The sequence below is a fragment of the Pithys albifrons genome, chromosome 2 (genome assembly GCF_047495875.1).
Source record: "Pithys albifrons albifrons isolate INPA30051 chromosome 2, PitAlb_v1, whole genome shotgun sequence".
Classification (NCBI taxonomy): domain Eukaryota; kingdom Metazoa; phylum Chordata; class Aves; order Passeriformes; family Thamnophilidae; genus Pithys; species Pithys albifrons.
The window spans coordinates 19,217,575-19,238,682 of NC_092459.1; the positions used below are offsets into that span (position 1 = coordinate 19,217,575).

At 37.3% G+C, this 21,108-nt stretch overlaps 1 protein-coding gene across 2 annotated transcripts in view; it reads left to right on the forward strand.

Annotated features, from left to right (window-relative positions):
• Positions 1 to 20,412, forward strand: part of ARHGEF10 (Rho guanine nucleotide exchange factor 10) — a 116,831-nt gene extending 96,419 nt beyond the window's left edge. The window contains exons 26-29 of one of the 2 annotated variants that reach the window (XM_071548437.1): positions 767 to 909; positions 5,227 to 5,401; positions 11,904 to 12,026; positions 13,984 to 20,412. In XM_071548437.1, coding sequence (XP_071404538.1) covers positions 767 to 909; positions 5,227 to 5,401; positions 11,904 to 12,026; positions 13,984 to 14,498 — 956 coding nt within the window. In that variant the 3' untranslated portion in view covers positions 14,499 to 20,412. The remainder of the gene's footprint in view (positions 1 to 766; positions 910 to 5,226; positions 5,402 to 11,903; positions 12,027 to 13,983) is intronic. The other variant, XM_071548438.1, reaches the window with a different exon arrangement.
• The last annotated feature ends 696 nt before the right edge of the window (positions 20,413 to 21,108 follow it).

A 21,108-nucleotide genomic window follows, 5' to 3' on the forward strand; every position in this document is an offset into this window, starting at 1 on the left:
AAATAATCTGTTAATCCATGTTTCAAAGAGATGGCAAGTGCGAGTGACCAGAGCAGGAAGTAGTGGGATCCCTTTCTTATCAGAAGTTCTCTCAGTAACTGGTTTTGCCACATACAAATGCATAATGTAATTTGGATCTGCTAAATGCAGTCCAACAAAAACACTTTGGGTTTTGTAGTTGGGGGGAAAAGTAAGAAAGTGAAGATACAGCACAAGACTTGGTTTCAATTTCTTTTTTTTTTTAATTTCCTTGTTAAATGAAGCATCTAGTAGCCCAAAGGTCTATTCTATCAATATGTTCTTAGAGAGTAATCTGAACTCGTTAGAGCCTACCGTAAACATCTGCCTGACTACTTTTCACATGAAAGATGAATCTGTTCTAGTTGGAAATTGATTCACCTTGAAATAGGTTTGTTGTGAGCTCCTTCTGAGTTGGAGACAATTATGTTAGCGGTGGCTTTGTGACTGTATTTTTTCTGGAAAGGAAGGCAGTTCTATCCCAACAGCAGTGTGGGATTTCTGGATTATCACTTAATCTAGATAAATTTATTGCATTGACAGATATGTGAGTGGTTGGTTTTGAGGTTTCACCTTAATGCTGAATTATCCTTACAAACTTACCTAGAAGCTAAAATTAGCCCTATGTAATTTACAATGTAGCTTGAAGTGACAACTTGCAGAAATTCAAGCAATAGGCTTTCCAGAACTGTTTTAAAGGAAAGATCATACTTTGATCATTTATAACCTTTCTTCTTTTTTATTGAAGATGGGATGTGGAACACGGAACCTCAGAAGATAGTTAAATTGGGGGTTCTGCCTGTGAGAACTCTGCTTGTGATGGAGGAGACCATTTGGGCTGCATGTGGTGGACAAATTTTTATAATCAGCACTGTGACGCATTCCATAGAGGTAAATAGCTTTAAAAGCATTGCTCATGTATTATGCTAGAGGGTATAAGTGGTGAAATTTTAAAGATTAACATCTGTTTAAGAAGCTTCATGATTCAGGAAGCTTTTTATTAAATATAGTCTCAGTTCTCTGCTGGTGTCTCATTAGAACTTGCTTGCATTCACCCATAGATTTCCATAAGGTACTTGGAATTCATAGAGTATTTAGGGCAAGAGTTTTTCTTAAAAATAAAATCTGAGGAAAGGCAACAAAGAAGTGGGTGTTTATAGGAATTTCTTGTTAATTAAAGAAGAAAGTTTAATTAAGGGACTGGCTCTACATAGTTAGATGTTACTTTTATGTTGTGATGATTTCATAATATATTTTCTCCAAGTTTTATTTCTCAGTGGCCTACAAAATTTTGATTTGCATAATAACACTTTCTCATGAATAGCCATACAAAAACCATCTTTTTTAGTGTGAGAGAAGAGTGTTAAGTCCTGAAAGTGTTAAGCCCTTACTTCTGTCAAAATTGCAGCTTCCACCAAAAGAACATCCTAGTGGTCCAAAGTTAAGAGCTGATGAAACATTAGGAATTAAACATCTTCTTCAGGCTACAATACAGTGTCACTAAACTGCATGATGTTTACAGCCATGAAGTTCTTTCAAACAGGAGTTGTGATGAGCTCACAGCCTCCTTCTTTGTGTTCTTTGTTGCTGCTTTTTTGTTTCATTGATGATCGTGTTTTCTCCCAACAATTGTCTATTTGGTACAATTGATTCTGTGAGTCACTGTCATGGGTTTGCAGAGAAATAGCTAACATCCTAATTTCCTCTGTCTTTTTCTGTGTTTTCTGAGTGATTTGTTTCATCCAAGATGTTTGGATCATATATTTTCCACTTTGCTTTTCTTTAAGGCTTGTTCAGTTGATAGTTTGAATGGTGTGATTAGGGAAATATGACTGAAGAGTGATTTGAATGGGTGCTTGAAATGGATTTTTTTTAGCTTCACAGCCTCTGGGAGACATGCTTACTGTTCTACAGACTTTGATGACAAATCTCTCTGATTCTGACCAGGAAAAACATAAAGCAATGGTAAGAGATCATGGCCAGATTGTTGCCGTGTGAGGCTGCATATTTACAGCAAGATCTCAGTAAATAAGTTTGGCAATTCTGGCCTAATTCTGTCACAAAGCTCTCCCCAGATCAGGCAGTATGGCTGTAGTCTGGACTATTCTGGCTTGTTTGGCAGAGGAGAACAAACCCAGAATTAAGCTTTGAGGATTCAAGAATGTTTGAAGCTTACTCTGTCATAATGCCATGCAGCACAATGGATTGCAGTGTTGAAAACAGAAGCTCGGAGTGATAACAAATATTCTACCAACATCTCTGAGACATGGCAGTTTCATTTTTCAGCTGATACTACAGATTTTCCTACAAAAGCATCACAGAAGGTTTCTTCTCATTCCTGCAGTGCTTTGTAAACTAATCCATCCATTGTATTCAGAGATCAGGTCTACTGATTCTTATAGCTGTAATTAATATAAACGCAATGAATGCTGCAACAAACAACAAATAAGAAATGCTGCAACTGGAAATGATGCATGGGGATTGAGTAATGATTTTTCAATATAAATAATTTTGTTCAAGAACATGATAGGTTTTTGTATGTCTGGCTGTCTGATCACTGTCAAATATCCATGCCATAGCATGTCATCTTCCTCATAGAAATGGTGTTTCTGTTGCCTCTTTATGGGTCATAGCACATGTGGAAGTACTGGTCTTTTTCTCATCTCACCAGATGAAACAGCTCACTAATGTTTTCAGTATTGCTGCCTGCTCAGTTGTCTGACTTGTTTTGATAACTTTCTGGGTTTATATTTCCAAAAGTGATCTGCTATGATGTCCTTACCATGTTCATTGACAATATTGTTTCAATATTATATGATACAAGGCAATTTAAACTCGGTCTATATCGAATATTTTAACATCAGCAGCAGAATACGTCTGAGCTGCCTGTTCCTTACTGTCAGGAGAAGCAGCTTTGCTGTATGAAGGGAAGCAGCAACAAGGAAATGTTTGTTCTCCCTCTGTGCTCTCTCTTGTTGAGAGTTAGCAGTAATGATTTGACTCAATATCTTCTGCATAAATTTAATCTTTGCTTTATCAGCAGGAATTCAGGTTTGCACAGTGCTCAACTGTTATTCTTCCCTCTTTACTGAACTCCTTCATATCTCCATATACTTAATGTGGCGATACTGCATATATATACTCCAATGCAGATGCTTGTTAGTTCATTGCTTCCTGCTATCATGCATACATACTATATGCTTTGTTACACACATTATTTATAAAGGCACCTGACTAGTTTCTAAGGCTATTTGTGCAAGCCCACGAGCATATTCAAGACCATGTTGTAAACTTTGTCCATGTGAGGCACTCTTTGCTTCATAGGTATCATGTGTTTAACTGTGCGCTTTGCTAAGTGCAAAGTACATTATCCTTGAAAACAAGCTCATTCCATACCTCCTTGCTTCTCTAAGATTTTTATTTAAGCTTTTTTCTTTATTTAGTAATTATTAGCAAATGAGTATGTTTGGCATCCTGTATATTGGGTTTGAATACTGTTCCCTTTTCTGGCCTCTCCCCCTACCCACCACCCCCATCTGATATGGATAAGCCTCTCAATTCACTTGGTCTAATAATATGTTACTGTCTAACAATATGTTACTCTAATGGAATGTTTTAGGTAGTGTATTTTATTGGCACAGCCTCCCAAACTGGCACAGTGCCTCAAGATCCTTGGCAGGGCACATATGAGAAACACAATTGCTGTTATATATTAATTACATAGTCTGATACTCTTTCTGTGAAGAACTCTGTCACTTAGTTTCACCCTAGATCTGACAGCTGTATTGCTGTTGGGCATAGACCTACATCCCATAATGGTCTTTGTGCCTGTAGCCCCTTGCACTCTGCAAAGACAGTTAGTGGGTTTTTTTAAAAACTTCAAAAAGTGCCAGAATATTAAATTGAATAAAGTCACCAGTTGATGTCATTCCATCCTGGTCTGTTTTGTCTTGTTTTTAAAACTTGCCTAACTGTACAGGAGTCACACTGAAATGTTCAGTTGAATAAAGGAAATGAAAACCCCTATATATGAGTGTATGTTGCTTGAGTATTATAACTACTTACATTGAAGACAATGATACCCATTAGAAATTTCTCATGAAGCTTGAGATATAGTGGTTCAGGTCTTGGTGCAGCTGTTTGGTGTAAGTGAGCAGCATTCCCTCAAAGAAAGGTTCCAGCTATGCCCCATGCTGCTGGAACACAGTGAACTGCATCAGGCTGAGGCATCCACAATGTCTTCCGCAGCTCCTGTGTTGCCATAGAGTTGGAATGAGACAGCCTGAGGGGGAAAATGCCAGGCTTTGAATAGAGAGGAATGTAGGTATGAAAACTAAGAGGAAAAATTAAGTTCAATTCTTTTGATAACAAAGGGAATAAGACATCTTTGTTCCTTTGTGTCTGTATTTCTTGTTATGAAAAGAAAAAAACAAGAACAGAAAGGCCAGCTATTGGTTTTCTGATAGACGTTATTGAAACAGATGTAAAAGCTATACTTTATACAAAAATTTATGCATAAAAAGGTACAGGTTTGGGGATGTTCCTTCTCTCTGGTGGAGGACCCTTTCAGTGAGAAGAATAGTTCTTTTTTTACAGGTTTCTTGTGGTGTTTGCAGTATTACAGTTTTACTTTAAATGTGTCTGTGTTTCAGCAGACAGCTGTACCTATGGCAGCACAGGCTAAGTGGGAGTATAATGAGTTGGCTGGTAGAAATGGAATGTGACAAAAATGCATGGGCAAGTTGTTTTCAGTGGCAGCAACAGAGATTTCAGCTGTGGCCAGACCACTCCAGAGAAAATTAATCTCTTACAATCTGCTTCATTTTTCTTCTAATTTCAAACAGTGCAAGTTACTGGTCAGGTTCACTTCAACATCCTTGGATCTGTCCCTGAGAAGTTCTCAAAAGCCAAGTGATCATCAGTGTAGGGATGTATGATCCCATAAACAGAAGTTAATATTTTAAAATCCTTTTTGCAGTGAAACATACATGTGAGAATATCAGGAAATCTCGTCATAAGAGCTGTTTCTGACCTTGAAAGGTCTTTTTATGGACAAATTCTTCTGTTGAATAAATTGTATGATTTTCAAATGATTATTTTTCCTTATCAAAGGATGAAGATATGGTGCCTATGCTTAAAAGCTGATAAGAAAGGTTGAATGATGTCCTTGAGCTGCATCTCCCCACAGAGTCCTTGTTTTTCTTGCAGAACCATTTTGAAGCCCACCAAGAGGAAGGGATGGTAATTTCTCACATGGCTGTTGCTGGAGTGGGAGTCTGGATTGCCTTCACATCTGGATCTACCCTTCGTCTGTTCCACACTGAGACACTGAAACACCTCCAGGATGTTAACATTGCCACACCTGTTCACAATATGTTGCCAGGTAGTTGAATTGCATTGTATGATAAGAGTTTTGTTTTGTCTTTATCACTGTCATTCTCCAGAATTGTAAATTGGGCCAGAATGAGAAGGTTCATCTTGGACTTTGAGCCTTATAATGATCTTGTGACTATTTGCTTTAGTAAGTCACAGTCCATCTTCTGCCTAGGCAACCAATGTATGCAGTGAGCTGGTTGAGTAAGAGCTCTCCTCATTATAGGTTATAAATGTACTTACATAGATGGGTGAGTTCTGCTGTTTAGGCCTAGTTTTTGTGTGACTGTGAAAGAGTTGGACAATGTAATCTGCCATGAAGATATATTTAGATTAGCATTTGCTACTGGGACTTAATATCAAGTACATGATGAATTCAATTTGCCTAGGATTTGGACCAAAACAATACTTGCTTAATTTAAGTTACGTCAGTAGTCCTATTGAACTCAGCTGAACCACTCACAAGCCACCATTTTGGAGTGTGTTCAGTATTTTGCTGACTGGAGTTTTCATTTGTTGAATTAAATGGTTGGTCTCATAAATTAAGATGAAACCTGTGGTTGTTAGGGTAAAGTTTTACAGCTCTTTAAGTATCTTAAAACAGCCACTGTTTAATCATCTCCCAGGTGTCAGTGTCATAGGCAGTTGCACTGGCCTGTATCAGTTTGGCAAGTGAGGGACAAGGACCTCAGTGTCAACAAGCACATCAGGTGGGAGCTGTGGCAGTGCTGGGAGAAGAGATGGACAGAAAAGTGGTACTGGCATGGCTAAGCATGAAGTATCCATGAGTGGACAACCATTCTTTCTGTCTCTCTGTAGGCTGGAATAGATCAAGCTTCTGCACTTTTAATGTGTCCCAGCTTTATTGCTTATTTTTTTCTAGCAGAAGCCAGTTCTTCCCACATTGGGATTATATTTAGATTCTCAGGAGTTAGGTATAAATCTAACATCAAAAATGTTTCACTTTTTCAGTCTCTGTATTCTTACTGTGTTTTTCTTCAGATGACACTAGTTTTGCAATAAAGCTCTATTATATATTTTGTTGGTTTATATCATGTTCTAGACAGGGTGTTTTTTACATGTGGTGTTTGACCACAGATCCAACACTGAACAGGAGCAAATCACCTGCCTCTAAATAGAGCATTTGATTGAATTCATCACAGTTATAAAAAGAAATCAAGATCAGTTGTAAAAAGATTAACTTTTAATATATTCTGCTGTTCATAGCAGAAGAAAGGGAAGTAGAGCCTCCCTTAAACATATTTTCTGCATATAAAACTCTTTCAAAATTTAGCTTTGTGTTCATTGCCATGGTAATAAAACTGCTGATGTAACATACTATTATTTTTGGAAAAGAGTTTTAGCTAATTATATCTCTTTGGTGTCATTCTTACCCATTTTAGTTCCTTTTTTTTTTTCCCTCAGTGTCTTCACAAAAAGCACACCATTGAATGGAAATGGAAATTTATTTTGGGAGTAGAACATTATTACAGCAAATGCTCCAAGGGAGAATCCATTCTAAAAATGAAATGAATTTCAATTATTTAGTAGCCGCTCTTGGGTCTGTTTATATGATCTCAGAAATGCTGCAACAACAAAAGCTAAAAGAGTAGGAGGTTTACATACTAAAGCAGCAAGTAAAGACCTTTTGGAACTAAAAGCAACTAAAGAATAAATCAGTTTCTGTGTAGCATATACTGAGATTTAAAAGGAAAAAAAAGTCCCGAAAATGAAACAGTGAAATACAACACAGTGAAATAGCTGTGTATTTACAATATATGTATTTGCCTTCTCTGGGGATTTTTAGGACTTCTATTTTTAAAGGAAACAGCTGTTAGTTTTCTGAAATCTAACAGCAGTTCTTTAATACATAAAAATAATAAATAAGTAAAAATTCAAGTGTTATTGAGAAAGAAGAAATTGGTGTAAAAATGTTGGTAAGAGTCTTAAGAATAGAGATTAAAATGGCAAGATATCTGTATAACTTTGAAGAAGTTGGACTTCTTTTCCCAGGATTTTTGTAGGAACAATATGTAATATATGCTCAATAGGCTGCCTGGAGATGTCATCTGTAACTTTGCTTCAAGTAATGTAAATGTGAGGAATGTCACTCCATGAAGTTAATTAAATTATTTTGTTGTTACACAGTAGAAGTAAAAGAAAAGCTTGCTGTCAGGAATGGCTACTGTGAGAGTTAAAGCGCTGTACTTAAAAGACAACGGTAGTAACTAACTAAGATAGAGGAGTAGGAGGGTCTCATAACCTTAATAATGAGTTCTGCTAACATTAGATTTTCCCAATTTTGTTCTTAGGAGGAGATGGGTTTTAAATATCACTGCCTGCTCTTCTTGTTGTAAGGGATGTGCCTCCTTGTACTTTGGGGAAGACAGCCCTGCAGCACAGCAGGCAGGACAGAATCACAGAGGAGTGAAATGGCACAGGAGGTGATTGTCCCTACGATATGGTTAAGTTTAGTCATGTAGAAAAGCAGACTGTGTCTGGCAGGATCTTTTATCTGCTGCATGTAATTTTAAATGTGGCAATCTGCTTATGAGGAGTGGAGCTGGGAGGGCTCTTGCTTTCTGGAGTTATGGGAAATTTGTGTGTAGGATTGCAGGACTTGAAATTAAACCAGGGGCACAGAGGCAGCTGTGTGGGTGGTAGACATTTAGTTTAGGCTGTTCTGCAGAACCTTTACTTCAAATATCATCAGAAATACTTCTTAATAAAGTTTAACAAGATTGTGTTCTATAACAAAAGACCAAGTGCCATATGAGAAAGATAGAGAATGGCTGAGAAGAAGATCATCATCATTGTGACAACTACTTGGACGTATTTATTTCACTGTCTTGTAATCCACTGTACAGCTGGATTGCTTTTAGCAATCCAAAGCACAGCTCTGTTAGCTCAACAGAGGGCATACTGAGTAGCATATTAACATTTGAAGACAAATACACACCCTTCACTAGTGCAATGTACTTCATCTGTAGAGCAAGTTTATGCTTAATATTTGTAATCTGTAGTTAAAATATCCACAAAGGCAGTTTTCTGCCAGCCTTTATCATAACTCACACCAAAAAAAAAAAAATCCTACTGTACTTGAGCAGACAGTCCACTTGTTTGTTCACAGTCACAGTATTTCATGATTCAAGAACATCCTTAAACATGTTTTTGCTTTCAGCTCTGTAAGAGTTTGTCCGTTTAAACTGATTACTGTGACCTTGATACTTCATTGCTCATATGGATGATGACAGGCTACCTATTTAACAAAGAGATGATTTCTGCTTAAGTTGCTGTATTCTGTTTATATCCATATATCCTCTAATGGCATGTGTGTTTCCTGGAAACAGATGAGAAAAGCAAAGTTAAAAAAAAAAAGGAGTATCATTTCCTCTCTGTGGAAAACAAACTCTACTCTGAGGCTTTAGAGCTTTTTTTTGTCCCCACCCTACCAGGTGCCAGACCATGAAATGCAGTTGCTTTATGATCATACTGCTGGGAAATGATAAAAAGATTGGGGGAAACTGTATGTCAGCCCAACAGATCTGTACAGTGAGCTGGGTTTTTTTATATAGTAAGAGCATGTAAGAGGATATGCAGCAATATCCTTGCACCTACCTGGGGTTGACTTCAGAAGACCTAAGAGGATTTACCCAGGTGTGGTGATTGTTGCAATGGAGACCTGAGAAGGGTGAACACAGAACATAAGCAATTAAATAATTTCTCCATGTACAAGCTTGTTGGCTTCCGTTCTTTCTAAAGTTAAGATCTTGGTCAGACTATTTTACGGATTTCAACAGTTTTATCCACATGGGACAGGGTGCTCTAAAAGTTTTCATTTAAAGATAAGTATTTTATTGGTATTGGCATTGGCATTTAACATTTTCCCATCTCAACTTGTTAATTTCTGTGCTTACTGCATAATGCTTTCTGGAGAATTGGTTTGACTTTTTCATCCCTCTAAATTTGAAATACATATATATAAAAAAGTCAGAAAACAACAAAGAAAAGTATGATTTCAAACCTTGGATAAAAGATAAATTAATATTTTAAATTAACTATTTTTTAATCTATATTTTTTTTCAGTTGATTCATGTTATTTCAATGTATCTGTTCAGATGCAGATGTTTCCTGCTTTTCTGAGATTTCACAGCAAGGGATTTTCCTTTTGACCTTGTTGTAGTTGGTTCATGCTTTAGGTTGTGCTCAGTGTTTAAGATTCTAAATTGCTGGGTGATAATTTGCTGCTTCCACCTATGGAAACAGTAACTTGTATTGCCAGTTTTCCCAGGTGAAAATTACTGTTTAAAAGTTGATCAGGTTTGAAGTATGAAATCAGTCATATAATTATAAATTTAAAATGCTTAAAAAAACGGTAAGGATCTACTGTTCAAAAATATAAGCATCTTGCTTCTGTGAGGGGTTTGAGACACAACTGCACTTACAGGTTTTGTTAATTTTAAAAGTTAAAAAAAATGTCCTTAAGTATTTCTGTAGCTGGTAAAACAAGCTGTAAGGGAAATGGAGGGAGGTTAAGGTAACTTGTACTTGCCTTGCACTTGCTGTGGCACTGGTTTGGGAAGAGGACTCCCATGTTATGTATAACTTGAATGAGCCTGAGCTCTAAATAACAGAATTCAAATACTAGTTTTTGAAGACTCCAGTACACAGAGGTGTTTGGGCATTATTTTTTGAACTTCTTTTGTGCTGAAGGAGCGCCTTTGTGTGCTGTGTTTCAGAAACTAAGTTAATCCCTTTAATATCTAGAAAAAGCCAAAACAAACAAACAAAACAATCCTAACACTATATCAACCAAACAAAAGAAAAAAATCAAAAAAGCAAACACCAAGCTTCAAACTACTTGTAATTTGTGTACAACATAGATCATCCCTGCTTATTTAGCTGAGGAGGGATGATGCTGTCCTACCAGCACAAACACTTACAGTTTATGGAAAACAACACAGGAATCTCAAGGTCTGAACAATAAATGGAGCCTTTTAAACTTACTTGTTCTTGCTACACTTTTGAGGATGACCTAGTCATTGTGCCTTAATGTGCTTTTATGTGGACAGAGCTTGGATTCCAGATCTGACCCCTTATGTGTCCCTATTAAAACACACCATTGCTGGGTTAATACTTTGTTTTTCTAAAGTTCTGTGAGGGAAGACTTGAAAGCCTCCTGCTTTCCAATTGACTACTCTGGGCTACAGTCAAGCTGCTCCTTTCCTGCTTTCCCAATGAATCTGTAATCCATATATTCTTGGAGCTTCAAGGGATGACATTCAAGTCCTTTTCCAAAGTGTGGAACATGTAGGTTTATTCAAGTTATATCAGATGTGAAATCCAAATTCCTGACTTACTGATGAACTGACTCAACACTTGAGAGATATGATGGAGTGACCTCTGTCCTACATGTAAAGTTAATAATAAATCCAAGAATGTGTATGTTTTGAATCTGAAGGCTTTGAGCAGAGTTCAAATGTTCCTCCTCATAAACTTGGGCAAAAGTTTGGGCAGGCTGTGGTTTCTGTTTCTAAAACTTGTCAAGGCCATTTTGAAAATCCATATATACTGAGTCAAACATAGTAGCATTGCAAGCAAAAATTACTTTGTTTTCATTAGAAAAATAGTAATCACATAAATAATGTTGTAGAAAATCACAGAATCAGAGTCATTTTGATTGGAAGTTACTCTGGAGGTCATGTTGTCCACCCTTCTTGAAGAAGGCCAGATTAGAACTGGTTGTTCAAGGTCTTGTCCAGCCAAATTTTTAATATTTTTGGATAGGATGAAGATTCCACAACCTCTCTGAGCAACCTATTGGAGTTTTTGACCACCTTTATAATGAAGCAGTTTTGCCCCACTTAGAACACAATTTCCCCATGCTCCAATTTGATCTGTTGTGTCTTATCACTGTGCACATCTGAACAGCATCTGACTCTGTCTTCTGTGCATCCCTCCATCAGATAGGTGCAGACAGCACTTTCACTCTTCCCAGTCTCCTGATCATCTTGGTCACCTTCCACTGGACTTCTTCCAGTAGGCCAATGTCATTGTTGTATGAGGGGAGCCAAACTCAAACAGGGGGACACAGCACTTCTGATACAGTTGCACCAAATAAAAACTAGGAAAAAAAAGTAATCATGAACAGGCTTGAGTCTTGAGTATAGTATGTTGCAGCAGTATAATTACTGAGTATTGTGAAGTGAAATGTCTGTCAGTTTCATTATTGGGAATATACAAACAGCCTATTCATAAAAGCATGGTTGTAATCTGTGATCACCTTTAGATACTGTGGTTCAGAGATTTAAGGCAAAATGTTTCAGAAGTTCAATAGTATTTAAATACTCATGTATGCAAAGTGTAATCTCCATAATCCAGCAAAATATTTGCCTTTGTGCTGAGTCCTTTGCTGAACGAAATAGTCCAGCTGATTGTGTTTGCTTGAAGTTACTTTGATCTAAGCAAAGGTCATCATTCTTCAGTAACGGGGCACTTCCTAAACTTCACAGGGCAGCAGCGTGTCTCTGTGACCAGCCTCCTGGTGTGCCATGGCTTACTGCTGGTTGGAACAAACCTGGGTATAATAGTAGCGTTACCAGTGCCTCGCTTGCAGGGGATTCCCAAAGTAACTGGTGAGTGAAATTTCTCAAACGTCTTAAGTACTTGAAGATGCCATTTCTCTACTGTCATTAACTTAAGTGAGCCTTCTAAATTATATGTATTGTTTAGATAAATGTCAGAGCTTTGTGATGAAATGATACTTGTTGTTCTTCCTGAACTTTACAGTATATCCATACACTTGAATAGTTTTGTCTCAGTTGTATGAGCTGGGAAAATGTTTTTTCTTTAAGGCATAACAACAGGATAGGCATTAATCCTGACAGAGTACAGTCAAATATATGGGGATGAGAAGAGAATGCAGTCTTTCTTCCAGATTTGGGGAAGATAGATGCGTTAGGCTTAGAGACATAGATACTGAAAATTTAGCATGTTGTGTGACTGATTATTGAATAAATTGGGTTTGTTCCCTTTTCCCCCAAACAGGAGACTTGGAATACATGGGTGTAAATATTTCTCCTTTTTTTCCAACGGTCAAGGTTTTTGCATTTTGGAGAGATGCATTCATTGAATTATTTTCATATTACCCCATTTGAAATACAAATGCATGAATGCTTCTGTATCACTATACTAATGTTTAAACTACAAGCAGAAGTAAGATTTTAAAAGTGTGTTTAAAAGGGGCTTTTCCCCAATGTTTTCAGTTCAGAATTCTGTTCGAGCTTCTGTGCTGTGGAGGGAACCTGGCACATTTCATGAGGCAAGCTGTTTGCAGCTTCCTTCAGGGGGAAAAAAAAAAGAAAGCTTATGTAACTTTGCAAAATGAAAATGAAATCCTCTGTGTTCAGCAAAATACGCAGCAATAATCTGGTATGACACAGGATAAATGCTCCGTAAAAATCTGGAACCTCTGTTAGATGAAAATAAACACAATACAAGAAAATGAATAGTTGCAGAATCAAAAGATCTCTCAATTTATTCTTCCATTTTCTGGTTTGATTATTGTAGTTTCTGTCATATATTCTTGCATTTATTTCAGGTGAAGATTTGTCAGATTTCACAGATCTAGCAACATTTTATTTAGCGATCGTGTTTTATAGTCTTTGATAACTGTATTTTGAACTTGAAACATTGTGGCTTTTGACGTTGTGCTTCCAATAGTGATAATTCACCTTTATATGATTGTACTTTTTGTAGAAGAGTGTGTTTTCTTATTACCGGGAATGCATTAGGGAGTTAGGGATGGACATAGTGATTTACAGGGTTTGTGGGCTTTTCCACTTAGTAGCCTATCTCTTTTTCATATGGTAGATTTTCTAGAACTCTACCTTTGGGGTTTTTCCTTTTTTTTTTTTTTTCTCTGCAAAAGTCATATATTGTGTTACAGGTTCTGAGTTTGGCCATATGCAATTTGTTTTTCATACATTCTAATGATTTGCACAGTGTAAATCTTCCTTGTGCCCCCAGTATCACACTGATTAAATACTTAAGAAAAAGGAGGAAAAACTGATAATTTTTTAGTCATTTCCTTATGAATCTGTCATGGTAACTGGACAACCATCCAGAAGGATGAGTTTTAGTTCCTGTTGTATAGTGTGGAAGGGTCTGTTCCAATGAAACAGATGTTCTAATGCTGTTCTGGAGACGTACAGAGGTAGAACAGGATTGTTGTGGATTACTGGGGAAAACTGAGTGTTACATTTGTGTTGATGCCAACAAAGAGAAGTTAGCAGTGTTTCTGTGCTCATGCTGTTCCAAGAACAGAGTACAAAAGTATGTCAACTAAAATTCATAATGCCATGTTTCAGCTGAATTATTAGTACAGTTCTAAAATACTTGTGGTAGAACACATTATTTGCTTGTACTTCATTTTTTCCTCTAAATAGTGTACACACAAGGCAAAAGGCTGGGTACATGTAAGAGGGTTTTAAGAGTTGTGCTTTTCTGAGAAAATTTTGTGAACTAATCATGGCAGAACACTGTGGTCAAATAAATAATGTTCTTTAATTGCATATTTTCTTTTGGCTCCAGGAAGAGGAATGGTGTCATACCATGCACACAATAGCCCAGTCAAGTTTCTTGTAACAGCTACATCTGTAAACAAGAAGAACAGAAACAAACTGAGGAACAGCCTGCCTCCTGGCTCAGAACCTCAGGATGATGACCAAAAGAACATTCTGCACAGTGAAAGACCAGGCTCTTCACTTAGTAACACCCATGACACTGCAATTTGGCTGGGGGGTTCAGCAGGGTCCATTGCACAAAGAAGTGACTTGTCATCATCTTCTGGATCCCTTACTTTGTCTCATGGATCAAGTTCCCTAGAACACAGACCAGAGGACAGTACCATTTATGAGCTTTTGAAGGATCAAAATATCTCATTTAAAAGTAAAAGACAGAAATCTAAGAAAATGAAAGCAAGTTCAGTATTAGTGATTTCTGGTGGCCAGGGACACAGAAGAGTGAACAAGAAGACCAAGCAGCAGCGACAAGATGAACTAGTGTCTTCAGTGATGGTCTGGCAAATCCCACTCTTAAATATATAACTGAACTAAATCTAAGATAATTTCTGCTATTAAAAAAGTCTGATATCCTTTTGAAGCAGCTTAGGACCCAAGTGAGTAGACTTTATACACCTGGGAGCAATTTCAGTAGGCTTGGATCACAGGAGTAAGGGTTCAAGGCAGCCTTCACGTACTTAGAACATTCTGCAGTGTTAGAGTATTGGAAAATGTTTAGCCATTGGTGCTGTCCCTGATACTTAGAACAAAAAGCAACTGTTAGGCACTTTTAAATGGTTTTAGAATGTCTTACCTTATTTATATTCACATTTATAAATATCATAATTATGTTTTGTAGCACTTAGAGAAGGCAAGGAAGACATGCCATATCTCTTGCTGGTTTCTCTTATGTAAATCAGCTATTCTTTCTTTTTCCAAAGTGACATATTGCATGGAATGTAGATTTTTAACAAATTAGCAAATAGTTTTAAACAGTAAGTAGTCTAATGCAAACTAATATTAATTTGGAAACAAATATGGTAGTTTATAATATCATTCTGCAAACCAGAGTTTGGTCAGGCTAAAACCAGTTAATTGATCAGTATTTGTTTATTTCAACATAGAACATAGATTTTTTAAATATTAATTTCTAATACTCAGTTTTATTAAAAATGTTGCATTACTAAAAGCACATTAATTTTCTTGGTAGGTGCAATGTGTCTGCAACTTGCCTTTATTATACAGAGAAAGTTGCAAGGATTCGATGTCTTTGGTCAATTAGAAAATAAAGATACAGGACAGCTGTGCATTGTAGTGCTGCCAGCACATCCTCCCACTGTCAACTCACTATCAAAGCTAAGCATGGATTGTACCATTTTTAAGGAGGCATGCACATCCAGTAAATTAATAATGAAGTTATTCATTGGGAAGAAATAGACTAATATTGGAAATCACTATAGGTCCTACATGAGTTTAGTGGTGCAAACATCTATCAAACAATGTCACAGTGCCACAGCAGAAATGTGTGGTCATGTCTGAGTGGTGGGCACCTCTTTTCACCCAGTTTCAACAAAGCATGGTCATGTAAATGGGTATTGGGAAAATAGTGTATAGAGCTTCATTCACTCAGACAGGCAGGCAGTTGCTTTGGTAGTGCTAGAGCACTGAATTCCAAGTAAAGACCTACTTGACATTTTATTAATGAATCGATGTATTTCCAAAGGAAAATCTAAATTTGGAATTCCTACTGAAATTGCCTTTTGCACTAATCTCTGCATATGTGAAATATAAGATAAAGGCTTCAGCTCACCAAGACATTGCCAAAAATGATGATGAGACACATCCTTATGTCAAAATCTCTTTAACACAGATAACAAGTTGAATGGAGTCAATGGGAACATCCTTTTCCCTTGTCAACAGACTGAAATACAGAGAAATTAGGGTGACTAAATTTCAGTTGAGTATTTCAAGAACTTCAATGCTACCTATCTGTTCAGTGAAAAGCAAATTAAATATATCTGAAGTAGAATGTTTGTCAGATGTATGCGTTGACTAGAACCAAATAAAACTTTTGTCTACTTTGGTACCATTTTTATCCCAGTAAGGGTGTGGTTTGCCCTGAAATTATTTCTACAACATCTAATATAAACTGCTTGATTCCACCATGTTTTGTTTCAACCTGCCTAGTTTAAATCAATATCAACCAAAATGGCAGTGTTTCCCTGCACGTGCCCTTTCATGGTCAACATTACTAGAGTCTGAAGTATCTTGTTTGATACAGCTGTAGGGTTGGTGCTTGTAAAATGTTACTGAAATTTATTTTCTTGATTTTGCAGCAGATTTTCAGTCTGTTTGCTTTAAAATTCAAAACTCTGTCAAGGTGACCCCAAATTTGGTGGGTAGACTGACTTACCAAGATTGACAGAGTACTGTACTAAGGTCAGGTCTTCCCTGCTGCCAGACATGTGGGACAGAGGGATTGCCAGTGCAGTCAGTCTTTGCCTGCTAGATGGTACCAAAATAGGCACCTGAAAATCAGGTACCCATCCTGATTTCTTTTCAGAGGCTTTGCCCACATCCTACATTCCTGATTAGAATGAGATTCTTGAGCCATAATAGCATGGACTTTGATGAGTCACAAAGGACCTTTGTTACAGATGGATTGTAGGCTTGGGATCTTCATTACTGTTTTGTGCTTTTATTCTGTGTCTTTTGCTGTGTATCTTGCAACTTCAGTTGGGTATTGTCAGTGTTGGCATGGGCTCAGTGTTGGCGTGGGCTTAGTGTTGGCATGAGTCCTGATAGAGAAAAAAAGAAAGAAAAAAGTAGAGTGCCTCTAAGCCAGAAAGCTGGTAATATTTTCCCAAACTTTTCCTCTTCTGCCTGGCCTACTGCCTAGGCTCACCTGGCTTGAGAGATCAAGGCCAGTTGCATTTTCTACACTCTTCCATAGCTATGGCCCTGGGAGCTGCTCTTTTCCCACTGTGTGGAAGCCCTACATTGTACAGTTTAATGTAAGTATATTGAAAAACAAGTTAAAAGATTCCTCTGTGTATTAAACATATATCATCTAGTATCCTTTTGTGAGACTACAGTAACAAAACCCACAGGTTTTATTCTGTGTTCATGTCTACTCTCTCATGGATCTCTGTCACTAAGAGCAGTAGAGTCCACAACACAATTCAACTGGAAATCGATGCATGTGTTATTACAGGACCTGCTATCAGTAATGCATGAGAGTTGTAAAGTGAAATCCATCATGTCTTTCAGTGAAGCATAATTTTCTTCAATTCTATCAATAAACAGTAGAAACAAAGTACAAATCTGCTCTTCTGAAAGTCCATTGGAGTTTTGCCAGTGACTTTGATAAGAACAGAACTGGGTCCCTCATTTACATTCTCCTATTTTGAAAATACTTATCTGTTTACCTTACTAAGCTGTAAAGCAAAAGAGAAGCTGTATGTCTGTCTTGAAAAATACATATTGTCATGAACTAAGGTTGTAGTAACTAAATGAGCACAAGGTGCAATGTTTCTTTCTGACATAGAACTTATTGGTATTACCTTACTATGAAAACAGGTGGGAACCAAAGTTTCTCTGGCAAATAGTCTTCATAGCTGTTGTAGACTGTGCTGCTAGGAGAATGGATTTTGCTTTCTGATACTGCTTGTCTAAATTAATAGAAGTTATGAAAATAAAAGGAAAAGAGGGGAACAAGTGTAACCACTACAATATATTCTATATATGTTTTCTAACACGTAGTGTCTTTTATAACAGGAACCATAAAACTTGTGTATTTATGTTCAAAGTATAAATTGAGAAAAATGTTTAATAAAAAATATGATAAAAATTAACTTCAGAACAACATCTCGGGTTGTCATTTTAACAAGAAGGCTAGAATTTGGGGCATGCATTAATGAATAATATATATATTAATGGATTCATGAAAGGGAAAATAGGATATGTGATTGCGATGACAGAGATGTATATTTTTTTAGCTTTATAGTTTCTATTAAACATCAGCAAATGCAGTTTCTAAAAATGATGCTGTCATTTATTATAAAGCTTGATTCCTGTATCAATGCACCCAAACAGGGTTTAAGCAGTAGAATTTCTACTGTGTGGAGTATGCATCAGCACTTGGGCAGCGTGCATGCTGCATAAAAATGAGTAGTATTAATATTCAAAATGAGTACTGCAGAGCAAAGCATTAGCAGAGGAAATTAATTTTCAGTTGCTAATGGGCAGTTCTTTCTAATTAATCTGCCCTAAAGGATATATACATAATACCATGATTGTGTTTAAATACTAAGACTTTTATTTATCAGACTCAGGAACAGCCTTTTTGGGTGTACCTGCGCTATTATAAACAAACAAGAAGAGTTACTGAGAACTGCTGTGTTGCTAGGAAAACCTGCTTTTTTTGCTCCTGGCTTTATACCACACCTCTTCAATATGTGGGTTTGAAAAACATGAAATCCCATGTGTGCAGGATACCATATGTGTGCACACCTGAAGGCAGACTGTGTCCCAATGGCAGTTTACCACTCATTACTTAGGGGTGGCAGTCTGAAGGTAAGAAATTGCTTATTGCCCCCCTCTGAGAGAGGCCTGAATATTACGAAGGGTTTCCTGAGCTGTGGTTCAGTGTTTAAATGTCACTGTTCCTCTCTCTTCTGTCCTATTTAATTTTCTAATGGCATAAATATAAATTAGTTTTTGTAAAATGCATTGGGAGGTGAGAAGTATCAGTCATTTGAAAGGTGCAGCTGTAATGGAGGGTTCTGTATGAGTTAATCTGTATTGCAATGAGTGATACCATGATGCTGATAATAGTATTTTTAGATTGCTTTACATATTTTCATAGTAATAATACTTCACATAATAATAGTCCTGTTAAGAAGGCAGATTAATATCATCTGTAGCTAGGAAGGAAATGAGTTAAAAAGCATTTGCCTGACTTGAAGCTATATGAGTCTGTAAAAAGGCACAGATTAAAGCCATAGCTGCATTTTAAGTCCATGATTAGCCCTTTAAACTGCCTTCTCCTTGCAGGCATCCTGTGCGTGTGGTTGTGGAAAATGTCTGTGCTAGCAAACTGGCCAGGCCTAGGGCAACAACTTGAATGCTGACCTGTAATCACAATTAGGAGTTGACTGGGGTTGAGCCTGGCCTGGACTGCTCCTGTCAAACAGCACTGACAAAGCCACTAATCTGGGATATTTTAGGGACTGATTAACTACATGGATGTAAACTGTGTGGTACCATTTCCAGAATAGGCTTTCTGCCTTTGGTTTCTTGATACTGATGCAGCCAAGCATGTACTCATATAACCTTCTTCCTATGGGATGGTTGCCTAGCAGTCTGGAACTTGCGACCAGTCTCTGACAGTCAGAAGGTAGAAATATGTACTAGCACAGAATTGATACGTACCATACAGGTACCAGGCTGGTTCAAGGAGTGTCATTGTTAATCTGGGATGGTCCATCAGCTGCTTGCACCATGCCATAGTTCAAAATTCTGGTCTACTTCCTTCACCTTTAAGATGTAGGGTTTTATAGCTATATGTAGAATCTATATCCTGTTTCCTCACAAATGCAGCATGCATGCTGCTAGATCTATCTGCTATTCAATTTGAGAAATCTAGCTCAAGATTTTTCAGAATTACTTGCCTTGCTGCTGCCTTGTGCTTATTTGATCATAGCATTTTCTTTAAATACATGCCCAGCTACCAAACTGCCAAAAACGCTCTTTGCCTCCTAAAACAAAGAATCAAGAAAGCAACACTGAAACAGGTTCAGATGAAAGGGTCTGAAAATTTCTTAGGCAAATGAAGATTTACTGTGTGACTCTATTTGAAATGCAACAATGCCAACATATAACCAAAAGCACTTCAAGAGCTTTGGCTAAGCTCCATAAACCACACTATAAAGGCAGTTAGTCTTTCACAGTATGACCTTCAAAGGTGTTCAAAGGGAAATTTTTTTCCTCCAGCAAAACAGACCTTGACAGCAGAACTGCAAGTTGTACATATTGTTATACTCCAGTGGTAATCACAGTTACCATTATTGTGTGCCCCAATCAAGAAGAGGAGCCAGAACACCTAGGATTAAAATGACACACCATGGAGAAGATGAAATCATTGTAAGAATTCACTGAAAGTGAAATAATTTCAAGAACTCACTAGAAATCCAATTTAAGGAGTATTTTGACATCAAAAGATTCAGGTGAGCCTCCAGCAGTTTTCTCAAAGCACTGAAGTGCCTAATTTCCACTGAAATCTATGTATCTTGCAAACCCAAATGCAGATAATGAAAAAGGTCTTATATTCTAGAAACTATATACATCTTAGCTACAGAGTTACAGAATGTTCATTTTTTCTTTCTCCTACTCCACACCAGAGAGAAATTCTGTGTTTCAACTTCAGCAGCAGGACCACCTCAAATGTCAGCACAAAAAATCTATTTGCTCACGCCTTCCAAATAAAATCGTATAAGTTGTTTCCTGGAGTCTTTTCTCTGTGTGCATTTCAAGTTGCAGAACATGCCTGCCAGTTCACACTAAATGCTTTTTAATGTTCCATTTTATAAAGAGATTTTTTTTTTAGGGTTGGTAAGCACAGACTGTGTGCATTAATGAGGATTACCCCTAGTTCAGCCAAGATTTGTAAGGGCAATCACTTTTCTGCAATGTTGCCCAGAGAAGCCTGTGATGCTCTTAATCCCAATCACAAGCAACTGGCACCATCAGTTAATTTAAACTGCTGAACTCAAGAGCACTTCAGAGATTACTGACAAACACCCTGAGGCGGTATCAGGTGCGATCCGTGTGCCAAACTATTCCCTGCTGTCCATGTGAGCAAAGCTGGTTAAAGCCTACACCAATACATGATGATATTTCATAGGGTATTTGGGGAGAAATGTACTGATCACGAGGTATTTTGCTCACAAGCCATAGACAGACGCATGTAGATGAGACAGGTGATGGGACAATCCATGGCTAACTATGGCTGGGAAGAAATGTGGACTGGAGAATCTCAGAGCACTGTAAAGAGCAAGGGTAGGCTTTCGTTGTATTTTCCAAATCCTTTTGGTTTTTATTTTAACAAATTAGGAGATGATGTGCACATTTTCCCAAGTGTTCATCTAAATAAATG